The 17,060-nt window shown below is 47.3% G+C and overlaps 5 protein-coding genes across 5 annotated transcripts; 1 reads left to right on the plus strand and 4 right to left on the minus strand.

Annotated features, from left to right (window-relative positions):
• Positions 1-7,446: 7,446 nt before the first annotated feature.
• LOC118079263 (histone H4) lies at positions 7,447-7,849 on the plus strand. Its single transcript, XM_035103296.2, has one exon. The coding sequence runs from the start codon at positions 7,491-7,493 to the stop codon at positions 7,800-7,802; it is 312 nt and encodes a 103-aa protein (XP_034959187.1). The 5' UTR covers positions 7,447-7,490; the 3' UTR covers positions 7,803-7,849.
• A 462-nt stretch (positions 7,850-8,311) lies between these two features.
• On the minus strand, positions 8,312-8,966 carry LOC118079283 (histone H3). The gene has a single exon (XM_035103318.2). It carries the CDS (start codon positions 8,926-8,928, stop codon positions 8,518-8,520), a length of 411 nt encoding a protein of 136 aa, XP_034959209.1. The 5' UTR covers positions 8,929-8,966; the 3' UTR covers positions 8,312-8,517.
• Positions 8,967-10,115: 1,149 nt separating this feature from the next.
• LOC118079255 (histone H2A type 2-C) lies at positions 10,116-10,757 on the minus strand. The gene has a single exon (XM_035103287.2). It carries the CDS (start codon positions 10,665-10,667, stop codon positions 10,278-10,280), a length of 390 nt encoding a protein of 129 aa, XP_034959178.1. The 5' UTR covers positions 10,668-10,757; the 3' UTR covers positions 10,116-10,277.
• A 1,507-nt stretch (positions 10,758-12,264) lies between these two features.
• On the minus strand, positions 12,265-12,681 carry LOC118079275 (histone H4). The gene has a single exon (XM_035103306.2). The coding sequence runs from the start codon at positions 12,628-12,630 to the stop codon at positions 12,319-12,321; it is 312 nt and encodes a 103-aa protein (XP_034959197.1). The 5' UTR covers positions 12,631-12,681; the 3' UTR covers positions 12,265-12,318.
• Positions 12,682-14,726: 2,045 nt separating this feature from the next.
• On the minus strand, positions 14,727-16,289 carry TMDD1 (transmembrane and death domain 1). Its single transcript, XM_035103277.2, has one exon. It carries the CDS (start codon positions 15,711-15,713, stop codon positions 14,793-14,795), a length of 921 nt encoding a protein of 306 aa, XP_034959168.1. The 5' UTR covers positions 15,714-16,289; the 3' UTR covers positions 14,727-14,792.
• Positions 16,290-17,060: the final 771 nt, after the last annotated feature.

The following is a 17,060-nucleotide window of genomic DNA, read 5'->3' on the forward strand; positions in this document are numbered from 1 at the left end:
TGGAAAGTGGATTAATCCGTTCCAGATGGGTCCGCGGAGTACTTAAACTGAAAGTACTCAAACCGAAGCGTACTTAAACCGAGGTATGACTGTACTTTTTCTTAATTGTATTTCACTATTAATATACTTCTTCTTAATTGTATTTCAGTTCAATAATTACTTTGATAAAATCCCTTCCAGTAGCACCTTAGAGACCAATTAAGTTTGTCATTGGTATGAGCTTTCGTGTGCATGCACACTTATCTGAAGAAGTGTGCATGCACACGAAAGCTCATACCAATGACAAACTTAGTTGGTCTCTAAGGTGCTACTGGAAGGGATTTTTTTATTTTGTTCCAACTACACAAGACCAACACGGCTACCTACCTGTAACTTTGATAAGATACATAATTTGTTATGTGCAAATGGCTTTAGATAACTATTAGGTCCATAAATTACCATGTGGCATATTTTCATCACAAAAAACAGCGACAATTTGTTGTTGACAAAGGACAGCTGGACGTATAAAGGGCCACATTACCTTCAGTAGTTTAGGGCCTCATCAAACCTAAATCCGGCCCTGACTGTGACATAGCCAATCTGCAAAGAGGACCAGAGAGCTACTTTCAACATCTAGCATTGTCTCAAGTAGGAACCAAGAGCTGGGAAGGTTCTAGAAAAAACAACAACCTTGAATTGTTTACTGAATGACAGGTGGAGCAGGAGTCACTTTTGCTCTGCTTACCTGACCTCCTTTACGAAGAGGAAATAGAATTAAAAATCCCCAACTCATGCAATCATGGGCACATGGGTTCAAGAGGGAGGGAGGGAGGGAGCAGGAAATTATGTACTTTGTTATCGACTGGCGTTTATTTGTAAAGAAAAGAAACACAACCGTTTCTAGCTCAGACACAGCACTCACCCAACTTTTTAACGTAGTCCAAATACCAGTGGAAGTAACAATGGCTGTTTACAGACCCTTCATTTAACGCACATGATGGCCCCTGAAGGACATTGGGAGCCATGGTTTGTTAGGGGTGCTGGGGATTGCCGATCTCCAAGATCCTTTGGGAAAGTGTGAAATGTTGTTTGTCAATGGTTCTGGGAATTGTAACTCTGTGAGGTCTTAACTACGGTTTCAAGGATTGGAGTGGTTCATGTGCTTTAAATGGTTTGTACCAACCAACCTGTGGGACCCAGGTGGCGCTGTGGGTTAAACCACTGAGCCCAGGGCTTGCTGATCAGAAGGTCGGCGGTTCGAATCCCTGTGACGGGGTGAGCTCCCGTTGCTTGGTCCCAGCTCCTGCCAACCTAGCAGTTCGAAAGCATGTCAAAATGCAAGTAGATAAATAGGAACTGCTACAGCGGGAAGGTAAACGGTGTTTCCATGTGCTGCTCTGGTTTGCCAGAAGCGGCTTAGCCATGCTGGCCACATGACCTGGAAACTATACGCCGGCTCCCTCGGCCAATAATGCGAGATGAGCGTGCAACCCCAGAGTCGGTCACGACTGGACCTAATGGTCCGGGGTCCCTTTACCTTTACCAACGACACATCCCAAAACTGTTCAATGTCTGCATGCCCATTCCTATGCAAAGCTAGGCATGTCGAAATGCATTGAAAGCAATGGAGAGAGGAGACTCTCCAAGTGTCCCTCTTTTCCAGGGACAGTACCATATTTACAGAGGTCGTCCCGGTTTCTGATTTGGTCCCAATGATCTTCCACTTTCCCTTAGGACGTCCCTATTTTCATCGGAGAAATATTGGAGGGTATGGAGTTATGCAACCCATAAACCAAGGAGATAACTAACTAGTCAACCTTTAGAAGACATCTGAAGGCAGCCCTGTACAGTGGTACCTCGGGTTAAGAACTTAATTCGTTCTGGAGGTCCGTTCTTAACCTGAAACTGTTCTTAACCTGAGGTACCACTTTAGCTAATGGGGCCTCCTGCTGCCGCCGAGCGATTTCTGTTCTCATCCTGAAGCAAAGTTCTTAACCCGAGATACTATTTCTGGGTTAGCGGAGTCTGTAACCTGAAGCGTCTGTAACCCGAGGTACCACTGTATAGGGATTTTTTTAATAAAATCTTTAATGTTTTATTATGATATGCTGGAAACTGCCCTGAGTGAATGGAGCAACCCAGTCAGTTGTGTGGGGTGGGGTACAAATAATAAAATTATTATTATTATTATTATTATTATTATTATTATTATTATTATTATGGAATAGGACGTCCCTATTTTTATCCGAGAAGTCTTGGAGGGAAGCTGCTCAGAGTGGCTGGGGCAACCCGGTCAGATGGGTGGGGTAATAATAATTGAATAACACGTCTATTTTTGTTGGAGGGTATGTGATACATGGCTGCAAACCTGTGCTCATTTAGTTGGGAAACTATCCAGTGCACTCTATATTCTGGAGCTGCTGTTTTAAGAACAATTACCTTTAGATTAGGGACGCGGGTGGCGCTGTGGGTTAAACCACAGAGCCTAGGGCTTGCCGATCAGAAGGTCGGTGGTTTTAATCCCCGCGATGGGGTGAGCTTCAGTTGCTCGATCCCTGCTCCTGCCCACCTAGCAGTTCGAAAGCACATCAAAGAGCAAGTACTGTAGATAAATAAGTACCGCTCTGGCGGGAAGGTAAACAGTGTTTCCGTGCGCTGCTCTGGTTCGCCAGAAGTGGCTTTGTCATGCTGGCCACATGACCTGGAAGCTGTACGCCGGCTCCCTCGGCCAATAACATGAGATGAGCCCAGAGTCGGTCACGACTGGACTTAATGGTCAGGGGTCCCTTTACCTTTAGATTACAGGTTATTGGATAATCCTATTCAGAGATGGGTTCTGCAAATTCAAAATTGCCTGACCCACCCAGCCTGCGGGGTGGTCTATCCTTTCTTAATCATGGCAATATTTTTCACAGTCCCTGTTCCTATGCCTCATAAAGAGACATTTGGGGAGCAAAACCTTTACCTGGTATACAGCTGCTTTCAGGAAATGCTGTGCCTCTTCAATGTCTGTGTAAACTGCTAGTGAAGGAAGAGGAAGTAGACCAGATTAGAAAAACCCAACCAGTGACAAACAAACGCCTCAGAGCAATTTCCTCACACCTAAAATAAAAGGCAAACAAAGTATTTCATTGTTTCAATTACTGCTCTGTCATGAAGGTTGTGTAAACTTTAAGGGATTAATCCTTGCCCTAATTTTGGGGCAAATGAGCTCTAAATTGCCATGCCCCAAAGACATAATGCAGTGCTACTGCATGCTGCAAAAGGCAGTGCAACTGTGTCGGCGGCTGGAGCATGCAATTTCCCCATTGACCCCAGTTAGGTCTGTGGCATAGCTGCCAAGTACCCCGTTTTCCCCGGGAAACCCCCGTTTTTACTTACCTTTTCCCGGTGGTCCCCCGTATCACTTTGTCTCCCGTTTTTCTCCGTTATTTTCTCCTGCCGGCGGCCTTCCCCCCCCCCTGATTTGCCCTTCTATGGGCACAAAAAATGGCCGCCACTGGCTTCAAAAGTCACATCTACGCATGACTGGAAGTGCGTAGACACGACTTCCGATGTCGGCGGCGGCCATTTTTAGTGCCCATAGATGGGCGGGGCGACACCGGAAGTTGCGTCAACGCACTTCCGGTCATGCATAGAAGCTACTTTTGAAGCTGGCGGTGGCCATTTTTGGTGCCCATAGAAGGGCAAAGCGACACCGGAAATTACGTCGACGCAACTTCCCATGTCACACGGCTGCCGGTCCTGGATTCTGCAGTCCGGGACTTGGAAGGTAAGGTCTGTGGATCTGCTTCACCGTCTTTGACTGGGGAGAGGGCAAAGGCAAGCGAGTGACAAAGAATTAAGTCTTAAGAGAACTATAACCCAGGGCCGTCCTAAGCATATCCGGCACTGTGGTGCAAAGATCCCCCCGGCGCCCCCCCCCCCGTTTTCCAGAGTTGTCGACCCTTTTCCCAAGCCTCTGTGGAGCTTGGAAAGGAAGCTGCATGTCCACCAGCTGGCGGGCATGCAGGAGGAAAGGGGAGGCCGCTGGCAAAGCCACGCAGCTCCTGCACTCATCGGTGTGCACCTGAGAGGCTGGCACCCTGGCGCAACGCGCCAGTAAACCCAATGGCAAAGGCGGCTCTGCTAAAAACCTAGGCAAAAAGTGTGGCTGGGTGAAGGAAGCTAATCTGAACAACTAGGGGACTGTGGGGCAGGGGGAATCTGAGAGGGCAAGGACCGCAAGGCCAATGCTTTTTGATCCGTGTATGCTAACATTTTCATGGCTGACTTAGAGCAACAGTTTTCTCAGCTCCTGTCCCCCAAAGCCACTCCTTCAGCTGAGATGCACTGAAATCTTTACCATCAGGACCCACAGAGAATTGTCCAGTTGGAAGGGACCTAAGGATCATCTAGTCCAACCCCCTGCAATGCAGGAATATGACGCTGTCTCATACAGGGATCAAACCTGCAACCTCGGCGTTATCAGCACCACACTCTAACCAGTCTAATAACTTTAATCCGGTTTATTTAGTAATATTTATTAATCCAGTTTAATATCTCTCATTCTGCCACCAGCCTGAGTTCAGAGCAGACTATGCAACAGCAGGGTCACTTTCAGGCTGACATGTCCTGGTTTTTGACATGTCCCGGACGTATGGCAACGTGATGGAAAATGCAGCGGAAACAGTTCTAAAAGCTTAAAATCACTATTTCTGGGTTAAGTTTTCCCCCAAAAGTTCAACAATTCGGGTTTGTCCCCCCCCCCCAAAAAGCTGAACAACTTTGGCGGTTTCCTTAAAAAAGCTCGACAAATTTGGGGTCTTCCTTAAAAAAAAAACCTTTGCAGGTGTCAGGCATATTATGGCAACCAAACTACAGTGGTACCTCGGTTTATGAACACAATTGGTTCCGGAAGTCTGTTCATAAACTGAAGCGTTCATAAACTGAAGCGAACTTTCCCATTGAAAGTAATGGAAAGTGAATTAATCCGTTCCAGATGGGTCCGTGGCATTCGTAAACCTAAAATTCGTAAACTGAGGTGTTCATAAACCAAGGTTCCACTGTACTAACGGATATGTAAGTTCCAGCATGGGGTTCAGCCAGATCTTTCCAATAAGTTCAGAGGTTCACTCAAATAAAACGTAGGGAACCTGTGGCATGGAGACGTCTAGATGGAGATATTCGGAGTGCTTCAGCATTTAACTATCCAGCAATGGAGGAAGTTTCTTGTCTGCTTTTTCAAATGGGTTTCATCTGGTGGGTGACCGCAGACTTCATCAGATACACGAGGAGCAATCCTAACCTGGCAGTCACATGTCCACACGGTTAGAGGGGTTGGTCACAGGTAATTGTAGTGAGTGGGAACAGGCAGTGACCAATGTGCTTGTTAATTGGCCAGTGAAATTATTTTGCTTTTAGGTGATCGTCGCTGCCTGGTCGTAGATGATTATTTCTTCCCCCTAAACTCACTTCGCTACGTCTCCCTCCTCCCAGTCCCCAATATACATGTGTGCAATACTGAGCAGATTGTATTTCATGCACTTGATGCAGCGGGCTTTCAGTTTTTAAGCTGCCACAGGAATTTTCATACTAGCCTTAGGGGTGCTTCTACAATACTAACTCAACATGCACACGAAAGCAGCTTAATTCCAGCTGTCTGGTTAACTCCATCACTGGGGCTTTCGGTTGGTAGATATAAATACAAATGAAGTGGCTCGCCCCACCCCCATTCCCATTGAATAGAAAGAGCAGCTCGGCTTCCAGTTGGTCAAATGTAGATACTCTCCTGCTTTTGAATTATGGCGCTGGAGGAGACTCTTGAGAGTCCCATGGACTGCAAGAAGATCAAACCTATCCATTCTGAAGGAAATCAGCCCTGAGTGCTCACTGGAAGGACAGATCGTGAAGCTGAGGCTCCAATACTTTGGCCACCTCATGAGAAGAGAAGAATCCTTGGAAAAGACCCTGATGTTGGGAAAGATTGAGGGCACTAGGAGAAGGGGACGACAGAGGACGAGATGGTTGGACAGTGTTCTCGAAGCTACGAACATGAGTTTGACCAAACTGCGGGAGGCAGTGGAAGACAGGAGTGCCTGGCGTGCTATGGTCCATGGGGTCACGAAGAGTCGGACACGACTAAACGACTAAACAACAACAACAGATACTCTCCTTTTCTGTTGGTTTTCTTTTGGGTCCTGTACTTAGGGTAGCGGTTTTCAACCAGTGTGCCGTGGCCTTGAATGATGGTCAGGGGTGCTGTGGACAACCCTGGGCTCTGTCCCTCTTTCCTTCCCTCCCTCCTCTGATGCCCTCTCACATCTCTGCCTCCCAAAGGCTTGCACACCTCTTTGTAGCCAGGATAGCAACTATCTTTCTCCCCAGGCGAATAGTGCCCCAGGGGCTGGCCAGGCCCCTGTGGGGCAGAGTGAGGAGGCACCTCTCTTTGGGGCGGGGGCGCTCAGAGACCAGGGGTGGCATCTGCGGCTACCCAGAAGACTCCTAAGGAGTGGGGAGAGGACAGGAGGCTGAGGGAACACTTCACAAGGAAGGGTGTTTGAAAAGGGGCGAGGGGCTGCCGGCTCTGCTGGCAAGGGGTAACACAACAGGGGTCCTGAGCCCCATAGGGGTGCTGCAGAAAGACTGTCGTTGGTCAAGGGAGCCATGGACCCAAAAAGATTGAAAACCTCTGGGCTTAGGGGATTGCTGCACTCTAATACTGGAACTTAATAAAAACTATTAGCGTTGCAGCATGTGATTATTGCTGTTATAATTGCAAAAGCATTTATTTCAGACCTTGGAAAGTAGGGTGCGATAGAAGCCTGGTATCTTGAATTCTATCCTGTTGGGGTTACCCCCCCCCCCACCCTTTTTTCTTTCCTGGCCTCAATGAGTTTTGAGAGAGAAAGATTAGAAAGGAATTGACTGCTGATCTTTGGAATAAGCTTTGAACCACTAAAGCAAACCACTAAGTGTACATACAAAGTAAGCAGTTATTAAAATCTAGCTTCTGGTGTGTATGTCCAGAGAAACGAGCTGCTTTTAATGGTGGACTTTTAAACCCAACTCTTTTAATGATAATAATCCTCTCCAAAGAGCATTTTCATAACGTCATTTAGTACGGACATCTTCGAAATCAAACCATAAGTAACGTCGGAAAACTGAGCTGTATCCAGGGAGAATTAACATTGCTTGTTATCATAAGCGACATTAGGTTTTTCGCCTCAATAACGGCAAGGTAGGGAAATGATAAATCTAAGTAAGTGGAAATGTCTCAAACGTTTTAAAAACTCAAAAGAAACTCTCTACCTTTAGGCAGAAACCCCCAGGGCTCTCGGAACGCGCCAAATTTCGAGTTTGAATTTGATTGGCCGATTTATCCTGTCATTCATTCACCCAATCGGAGGCTAAGGGGGTGGAGCCTAAGTGTTTCAGGCTGAAGTTTTCCCTCCGGTCCGATTCCACAATACATAAACAGAACGGCAACTCCGAATAGCTTCACTTCGGGCAGTCGTCGGAAAGAGCAAATCATGTCTGGTCGTGGCAAAGGAGGCAAGGGGCTCGGCAAGGGAGGCGCCAAGCGCCACCGGAAAGTGCTTCGAGACAACATCCAGGGCATCACCAAGCCCGCCATCCGCCGCTTGGCTCGCCGAGGCGGAGTCAAGCGTATCTCGGGGCTCATCTACGAAGAAACGCGCGGCGTCCTCAAGGTCTTCCTCGAGAACGTCATCCGCGATGCGGTCACTTACACGGAGCACGCCAAGAGGAAGACTGTCACGGCCATGGATGTGGTCTACGCCCTGAAGCGACAAGGACGTACTCTTTACGGCTTCGGAGGCTGAGCGCCATCTTGCATACAATATATCTCAAAAGGCCCTTTTAAGGGCCACCCACTTTCTCACTTAAGAGCTTTATCGCTTTCGAAGCAAACGTGCGCATCTGCAATTTTATCGTGTATATAAAAATTAAGCCCAATTCTGCCACAAACTGAGGGCGGAAGCTGTTTGTGTTTTTAAACTACAGTATTCCTTTGAAGAATGGGACCCAGGTGACACTGGGTTAAACCACAGAGTGGGGCTTGCTGATCAGAAGGTCGGCGAAAACTACTGTACAAATGTTGCGGGGGGGGGGGGGAATGAATACTCTGAATAAACCTAGAAAGCTGGCTTCCCTCCAGAGGCGCAGCTATGCAAATGACTGGGGACGTTTGCACCGCGGAATCACTATTTCAATGAAAAACAAAAGCAGATTCGAGGAACAAATTTCTCTTTAGCTGTTGCTATACGATCAACTACATTGGCCTGCTTACCTCATGTTTTGTTTATAAGATACTAAGCTGCTTTACAGTTTTATCAATTCTTCGGATATGTCGCACCTCAGTAAGATTCATTTTACATGGCTATAGCGACACTAAGGTGACATATACTGCAAAAGGACGAAGCGGCACACAATCGTGGCAGAAATGTGACTTCAGCTTTTCTGTTGAAGGAGTGGCGGCTCTAAAAAGAGCCTTTGGGTGGGTGGCGGCGAGGGAGAGCGGCAGGCTGCGGCTCCCTTTTAAGCCCTCTCGCCACGGATGCGGCGCGCCAGCTGGATGTCTTTGGGCATGATGGTGACCCTCTTGGCGTGGATGGCGCACAGGTTGGTGTCCTCGAAGAGCCCCACCAGGTAAGCTTCGCTGGCCTCCTGCAGAGCCATCACCGCTGAGCTCTGGAACCGCAGGTCGGTCTTGAAGTCTTGGGCGATCTCCCGCACTAGGCGCTGGAAAGGCAGCTTGCGAATCAGCAGCTCCGTGGACTTCTGGTAGCGGCGGATCTCGCGCAGAGCGACGGTGCCCGGGCGGTAGCGGTGAGGCTTCTTCACGCCGCCTGTGGCCGGAGCGCTCTTCCGAGCTGCCTTGGTGGCGAGCTGCTTGCGCGGAGCCTTCCCGCCAGTGGACTTGCGAGCGGTCTGCTTGGTGCGAGCCATTTCCCCTTACAACGAGCGCGAACTCCTCTTTCCTTCACCTCACCAGCAATCATAAAAAGAGCAAGCCTCCTGCGAACCATTTATATAGCTTGCTCGCTTTGTTCTGATTGGCTGAAAACAGCCATGCAGCCGTTGGAAACATTTGAAATTCCCGGGCCTGTTCGCGATTGGGTATTTGCTTCATTCTCCCCTGTTACGTCCACCCCCGGTATAAGAGATCAGAAAAGGTAGAGTCACGCACACACCACTAGCTTCCGATATGATATATAAGAGTCATGCTTTGCGAGGGTCTGAATTCAAGTCAATGGAGCACCAGGCATTTCCATCACATTCGGTCGCGTTATGGTTTGGGAGACGTTTGAAGGGACATTTTCAAGTGTTTTGTTGCAATCTGCTGCCATTGACAAAAGGCAGGGCGAGGGGCGGGGACGTAAGTTTCATCACCATTTGGAAACATTGGTTAACTAGCCTGATTACAAACTACCCCGGAAGTGATCCATCTTCTGATCGGTTTTTTGTTTTGGAGGCAGGAAAGAAACCGGCAACCGATTTTACTAAGTTGATTACAGGAAAACAGCGAGGGGATGAAGCCCTTTGCTACAGCAACTGTTGTGATGAAAGGGGTCGTAATACTTTGCTTTCCCCCCCCCCGATCGGGTGGGAAAGCATCCGGTGGGGAATAAAACCGGGCTACTGCGAACTCCCCCCCCCTCCCCCGCATTTTCCTTAAATTAATAATAGATCGTGGATCCCCAGCTGACGTGTACCTTGATTTTGGAAAGTGTTGCATATAGGACACCCGATGTTGCAGTACTTAACGTCATCCGATCAAACTGCAGGGCTGTGAAAACTAGTCTTTGCTTCAGCAGCCAGCAATACGGGGCTAAAAGCGATGGGCTACATGGCAGGGTGAATTTCGAGTGCTTCATGAACCAGGGAAGATTTTTCATGTTGGCGACACAGTAATTCAGTTTTACTACCGGTAGCAAACACTTTTACTACCTACATACTGCAGCCGACACTAACGTGCCGCGAATTTGGAAAGCTCCGATCTAGCTTGAAGCTCTAGCAATAAAACTCATGAAACAAAAAAAAAATGGCGTCCGAAGTAACCCGGAAGCTCTTTTTCGACCATTTTGAATTGCTATCCTATTTTAAAGACTTACCTCTTGCTTTAGTCTAATCAAATCATATTTCACTAGCCTCCCTTTCTGTATAAAAACGCACTAAATGTTGTACTTATTTCTACTTGATTTTAGCAAACCAGAATCACAGCTCCTCTTTTGACACCGTGGGTGGCTCTTAAAAGAGCCGTTTGGTTTTCAGGCTGCTCGAAAAGCTTGGAGCCTTTACTTATTTTTCGCCTTGTGGCTTTCGGTCTTCTTGGGCAGCAACACAGCCTGGATGTTGGGCAAGACTCCGCCCTGCGCGATGGTCACTTTGCCCAGGAGTTTGTTCAGCTCCTCGTCATTGCGAATGGCGAGCTGCAGGTGACGAGGGATGATGCGCGTCTTCTTGTTGTCTCTGGCCGCGTTGCCCGCCAACTCCAAGATCTCAGCGGTCAGATATTCGAGCACGGCAGCCATGTAAACCGGAGCCCCGGCGCCGACTCTCTCAGCGTAGTTGCCTTTCCGAAGCAGACGGTGCACGCGGCCGACCGGGAACTGCAGGCCAGCCCGCGAAGAGCGGGACTTTGCCTTGGCCCGAGCTTTGCCTCCCTGCTTCCCGCGTCCAGACATGGATGATAGAGTTCTTCTTCTCTTAGATCAGAATCGACGTGCTACTCGAAACGAGCTACAATTCGGAAAAGGAACTTTCAGCCTTTTATGCGTTCCATTGACTTGTAAGTCCCGGCCCGTGATTGGCTGGAGAGAACATCGGACTAAATCAACCAATGAAAAGTAAGGTTCTCGTTTTTGATCAATAGAAACAGCAGCCAAAGCAGGCTTCCAATAGGAAACGTGTATTTTACAGTCCTGTCTTTTACATATGAAAGAGGATGGTGCCGAGGCATTTGCTGCTCGCGGGAAAAAACAACTTTTAATACGACCGACCGAGAGAAAAACAACTGTGAACAAACTTTTTCTTTATTTGGTAAACCTTTCATAGACTATCAACAATCAGGTCATATTCAAGCGTTCGCGCCCATGTGTCTTGGATTATTTAGTTGCGTTTCCTGCATTGCAGGGGGTTGGACTAGATGGCCCTTGGGGTCCCTTCCAGCTCTACAATTCTAACACATTCTCCTGCTTCGTTTCAGCCACAGGCGTGCATTGAATGGGGCAAGCATGAAATCCACCTAGTCCCTGCTCAAATCATGACTAGGTAACTAATTCATAGGAATGTCTGAAAGTAAATTCGTTAAATAAAGGTTACCTAACATAACCGATTGCTTTTATGGATCACGCGGCAAAGACCCTTGCAATCACTGCTCCTATCCTGCTTTTAGGAAGGGCAAAGGAATCTGTCCGAAGTAGTAATAAAAAAAGCGGGGGGGGGGGGGGGGGTAAGTGAATATAGGAAAGCAGGAAGAAATGTTCCATGTATATGTACAAGGTGCTGTATTCGGTGACCTCTAAACAGGCACCTTGGTGCTTTTTCTCATAATGCTTTATTTGCACGGAAGTTTGATTCCCATATAGGATAGCTGCACATTCCTGCGTTATAGGGGATTGGACTACAATAGATGATCGTCAGGGTCCCTTCCAACTCTACAATTCTCTGATTCTGCTATTAACGAGGCCTCATGCATAGCCCATTTTATAACATTCGCCACATATACTGATTTGATAAGGGTCTGGTGACTTGTTTCAGTGTATCTGAAGCAGTGTGCATGCACAGGAAAGCTTATACCCAGAACAAACTTAAGTTGATCTCTAAGGTGCTACTGGACAATTTATTTTGACGGATTTGATTTCACCATTTCATTGATTCATTGATTCAAACAGAGTACCACTTGAAAGAGGCAAACAGGGGGAGAGCATGCCTACTTCCACTGTGGCACTTCATCCAACCCAATTTACCTTTCCTTCAAGTAGTTAAAGGCAGCTTACAGCCCGCCCTCCCCATCCTACAAACCACCTAGTAAGGTAGGCAAGACTGAGAGGTTGGCCCGGCCCTTCGTGAATAACTTTAGCCCTGGTCTTGCATTGACAGTAATCATTACGCCACTGGTTCAGAACCTCCCGAAAGGTAGGGTACAATGTATTTTTTCGGCACTTGAAGACTTTCTTGGGTTAGGGCTCATCACAAAATACTTTGCGCACGCGGGAATGGAGGAAACTTTTAAAGCAATGACTAAGTTATTAACCAGTGTCTACAGCTCTTTCTAGGAAAGATTGAGCGGCCCTTAAAAGGGCCTTTTAAGAGTTATTGTATGCAAGATGGCGCTCAGCCTCCGAAGCCGTAAAGAGTGCGTCCTTGTCGCTTCAGGGCGTAGACCACATCCATGGCCGTGACAGTCTTCCTCTTGGCGTGCTCCGTGTAAGTGACCGCATCGCGGATGACGTTCTCGAGGAAGACCTTGAGGACGCCGCGCGTCTCTTCGTAGATGAGCCCCGAGATACGCTTGACTCCGCCTCGGCGAGCCAAGCGGCGGATGGCGGGCTTGGTGATGCCCTGGATGTTGTCTCGAAGGACCTTCCGGTGGCGCTTAGCGCCTCCTTTGCCGAGCCCCTTGCCTCCTTTGCCACGACCAGACATGATTTGCTCTTTCCGACGACTCCCCGAAGTGAAGCTATTCGGAGTTGCCTTTCTGTTTATGTATTGTGGAATCGGACCGGAGGGAAAACTTCCGCCTGAAACACTTAGGCTCCACCCCCTTAGCCTCCGATTGGGTGAATGAATGACAGGATAAATCGGCCAATCAAATTCAAACTCGAGATTTGGCGCGTTCCGAGAGCCCTGGGGTTTCTTTTGAGTTTTTAAAACGTTTGAGACATTTCCACTTACAGTACTTAGATTTATCGTTTCCCTATCTTGCCGTTATTGAGGCGAAAAACCTAATGGCGCTTATGATAACAAGAAGGGACCTGGTTTGAACAGAGATATCGGGTTCTTATCTCATTATACATGATAAGCGATCTTCAGCCATCTCAACCCTTGCTTTTTCATGCAAAACCATTTGCAGTCGTTTGCGGTCATCAACAGCTATCAGTCAGTCAATCACCCATTTCCACCACCCTTCTGAGTGATCCCCCCTCCCCATCCCCACCCCTCCCCACCCCTTCTCTACATAAGTGCCTGGAAACTTCCATTTCACTGTATCTGAAGAAGTGTGCATGCACACGAAAGCTCATACCAAAATAAAAACTTAGTTGGTCTTTAAGGTGCTACTGAAGGAATTTTTTATTTTACTTCGATCTAGACCAACACGGCTACCTACCTGTAACAAGAAGGTCTAAGCAATGTTAATTCTCCCTGGATACAGCTCAGTTCTCCGACGTTCCTTATGGTTTGATTAAAAAATGTCCGTACTAAACGACTTTATGAAAATGCTCTCTGGAGAGGATTATACCCCTGGGGGTTTCTGATCAGAACGTTTCTTTTAAGACTCTCATAACATCTGTGAAAGTATATTCCCGCTATTTTACATTATATATATTTACTTACGCTCCAAAATCGTGGAGTCGTTTCTAATCACAAATCGCAAACCCACTGTTTTACTTCTTTCCTTCTCTTTAAATAAACCTTTGTGTTTTTCCATTCTTGAGTAGAAAAGCTTAAAGAGGGCTTATAACAACTGAAACAGAGGTTTAAGCGACTTTTCTGCCTTTGATTGTGACTCGGTGTCTCCTCTGTAGTTTGGCTTTAAGGATGCCCATCTTAAACCACCCAGTAAAGAAGTTATTTGGAGAGGATTATTATTATTATTTTTACAGCTGAAACTAGGTTGAAAATCCCACTCTTAAAAGTTTTAACTCTGCACATACTACATGCCAGAGATTAGATTTTTTTGTTTAGTGATTGTTTTCTACATATGCATAATACATCTACTCCATTGCACCCCCACTAAAACATGTTTGTAAGAACATGCTAATAACATTTTGCTTGGAAATAGGAGCTTTTCAGTTTTGATTTGTTTTTCTCATTGCGGCTGCTTCTCCTTGCCCTGTTCAGAGCAAAGGGTGGAGAAGGAATTGATTGAACTTGGGAAGAGGACAGGCCTTTTTTCCTTCAAGAGGAGAGGGAATTCTGGCGGGAGCAATTTGACATGTAGGGGGGGGGAAGCAGCATCTACAGGATGTCCCCCCTTCTGTGCCACTAATAATACTACCAGACTCCTGTCCTCCCTTGCATTTCATCCCTTGCTGAGATTACACTGGGTATTAAGCAACCCAGGACAGTGTTTGGAAATTTGACCTAGCATGCAGAGGGTTTTTATTCATGCAGCCTCCCATCATGTCAAGGAGATAAAGGACTAAATACACAGCTTTTAGAATAAGGTTACCAGATTTTTTTCAATGAATCCGGGGACACTTTTCAACTTCAATAGATTTTGTATGGGGACTGATGTGTAAATCCGGGGACTGTCCCCGGGAAAAGGGGACGTCTGGTAACCTTATTTTAGAAGACATCTGAAGGCAGCCCTGTATCGGGAAGTTTTCAATGTTTGAAGTTATATTATGTTTTTATATGTGTTGGAAGCAACCCAGAGTGGCTGGGGCAAACAGTCAGATGGGCGGGGTACAAATAAATAATAATCATCATTATCATTATCATCATCATCAGAACAATGACCTGGCTCAACATGGCAATTGTTATGTTACTGTAAAACAAGCTCACATTTTGGACCTCTTAAGCAAACATGTTTTATTTTTAATCTCCATTCTCCATAATACAAGTTGCAGTAAGGTTGTCTTTACTTAAGGCCTAACAATGGGCTCTCTTTCCCAGTCTTCTTTGTTATCGTCATCATTGCCGTAATCTTCCGTCTTGTCACCACGCTCCCCCAGACCATCGAACTGCTGACCATACCCCAGACCATCGAATGAGTAGTAGATGGCCCCACGCTTGGGCGAAGGGGAGCGGAAAATCATATCGGGCACAGAGTCCCAGTTGTGCGTCGTGGGGGTGGCACTTTCTTGGTTCAGGATCCAGAAGAAAGAATAGACGGCTAGAGCCACCACGACGAAGGACGAGAGGAATCCCCCGACGACCCCCGTCACCACTGGAGTGACCCACTGAAAGAGACTCCTGTTGTATGGTGGGAGGGGCCTCCTCTCTATAATCAGCTCCAAATTGTCCCAATCTACCTCTTCCAGCTGGGCCTGAGATCCCTCCCTCCGCAGCCGGCCTCCTGGCTCCTCGCTCCCACCCATCTCGTTCTCTTCCAGGAGCAGCGAAGAGGTCAAGCGCTGGACCGTCTTGTGATATCCCTCCACATTCTTCTTGATCTCCAGACTCTTGTCTTGGTTGAGGTTCTTGCCCAGCTCCAGGGAGACGTCAGGGCGGCCTACGGCTTGGAGAGCCCTCGCCAAGCGGTCCCAATACATGGTGTCCCCTTCAGTCTCCAGCCAGCCATTGAGGGTGGCTTTGCAGTCCTCGCTGGTGATGATTTCCCGCCGCCTGCGAATGGGGTTCCTCTCTGCCGAGAGCCGTTGCAACTCTTCGTTCACGTTCTCCTCAGGCCCAAGGAGCTTGGCGTAGAAGGCCTGGCATTCCTCGGGGGACAGGAGCTCCGAGATGCGGCCCATCATGTGGCTGCCAATGTCGTCGGCCACCGTGTCGTCGGGCAAGGCAGGACGCACCAGGAGGAAAAGGGCTGTTCCGATGAGAGTCAGCATTGAGGCGGTCCTGGAGCCTGAGAGAAGAGGAAAGAGATGGGTATCTGTTTGGAGAAGGGAGCAAAGAGCCTGTGTGGAGTATTACTTAGAGGGTTGGACTAGAGGGTTGCGAGACAAGGGTTCCAATCCCCACTCAGCCCTGAAGCCCACTGGCTTATCTTGGACCAGTCACTGCTTCTCAGACTAACCTACATCAAAGGTTTGCTGTGAGAATTAAATCAGAGGGGCAGAAACACATACCCTCCAACATTTCTCTGATGAAAATAGGGACGTCCTATTCTATTCTTATTACCTCTGATCCTTTTCTAAACTGCAGGCATGCAGATGTTTTCGTTCTTCAAATGAGGATCCGCTACAATTCTTAGGAAGCAGAATTCTGTACATATTCAGTATCTCATCTTCTAGTTTCTCTGTGTTTCTGCACTGCTGTAGCATGCACAAAACACTCACTGTTTCTCTACTGCAAAGGTGTCCTATTTGGGAAGGGGAAATTGGCAGCCGAGTGCCTTCACAACTGTGTTTGTGGAGTGTGTGAATTTTGCAGAATGGCAGGAACTTGGGTGTCCATGGAATAGACAGGGCTACAATAATTACTGGCCATCGTGGTTGCCTGAAATCTTTCTGGAATATGACATAGTATTTGAGATGGAATTATTATTATTATTATTATTATTATTATTATTATTATTATTATTATTATTTATTCATACCCCACCCATCTGAGTGGGCTGCCCCATTCACTCAGGGCGGTTTCCAACATATATAAAAGCATAATAAAACTTTAGTTTAAACATTTAAAATCTTCCCTATACAGGGCTGCCTTCAGATGTCTTCTAAAGGTTGTCTGGTTACTTATCTCCTTGGCTCGGCGGTTACATAACTCCACACCCTCCAACATTTCTCTGATGAAAAGAGGGATGCCTTAAAGAAAAGCGGGACCTTCCAGGATCAAATCAGAAACCCGGATGGTTTCTGTAAATCTGTACTGTCCCAGGAAAACAGGGACACTTGGAGGGTCTAGAACCCAGTTATGCTACCTTGAGATCCTTGGAGGAAAAGGTGGTATAGATAGAAATGCAGTGAAATGTGAAGCGATTGTAAGGTGAGGACAAAGAGAGAGTGTCACCTGGCTTATCTCCCAGAACAGGGGACATCTCTCTTGGAATACCGCAGAGCATTTGCTGTGGAATTTGAAATCTGCTTCAGTATCTGATGTCATAAACGGAGGTGGGAGTCCACTTCCATTCTGCCTATTGGGAGAGGAGCTTGTGGCTGAGCTCAGCTACAACTCCCACCACCATTGGCCATGCTAACTGGTGCTGATGGGAATTGTAGTTCAGTTGTTGG

This window comes from Zootoca vivipara, chromosome 2, assembly GCF_963506605.1.
Source record: "Zootoca vivipara chromosome 2, rZooViv1.1, whole genome shotgun sequence".
Classification (NCBI taxonomy): domain Eukaryota; kingdom Metazoa; phylum Chordata; class Lepidosauria; order Squamata; family Lacertidae; genus Zootoca; species Zootoca vivipara.

Bases quoted from the DNA above. Each gene is read 5' to 3' on its own strand.
- LOC118079263 (XM_035103296.2), top strand. From the start codon at position 7,491: ATGTCTGGTCGTGGCAAAGGAGGCAAGGGGCTCGGCAAGGGAGGCGCC.
- LOC118079283 (XM_035103318.2), bottom strand. From the start codon at position 8,928: ATGGCTCGCACCAAGCAGACCGCTCGCAAGTCCACTGGCGGGAAGGCT.
- LOC118079255 (XM_035103287.2), bottom strand. From the start codon at position 10,667: ATGTCTGGACGCGGGAAGCAGGGAGGCAAAGCTCGGGCCAAGGCAAAG.
- LOC118079275 (XM_035103306.2), bottom strand. From the start codon at position 12,630: ATGTCTGGTCGTGGCAAAGGAGGCAAGGGGCTCGGCAAAGGAGGCGCT.
- TMDD1 (XM_035103277.2), bottom strand. From the start codon at position 15,713: ATGCTGACTCTCATCGGAACAGCCCTTTTCCTCCTGGTGCGTCCTGCC.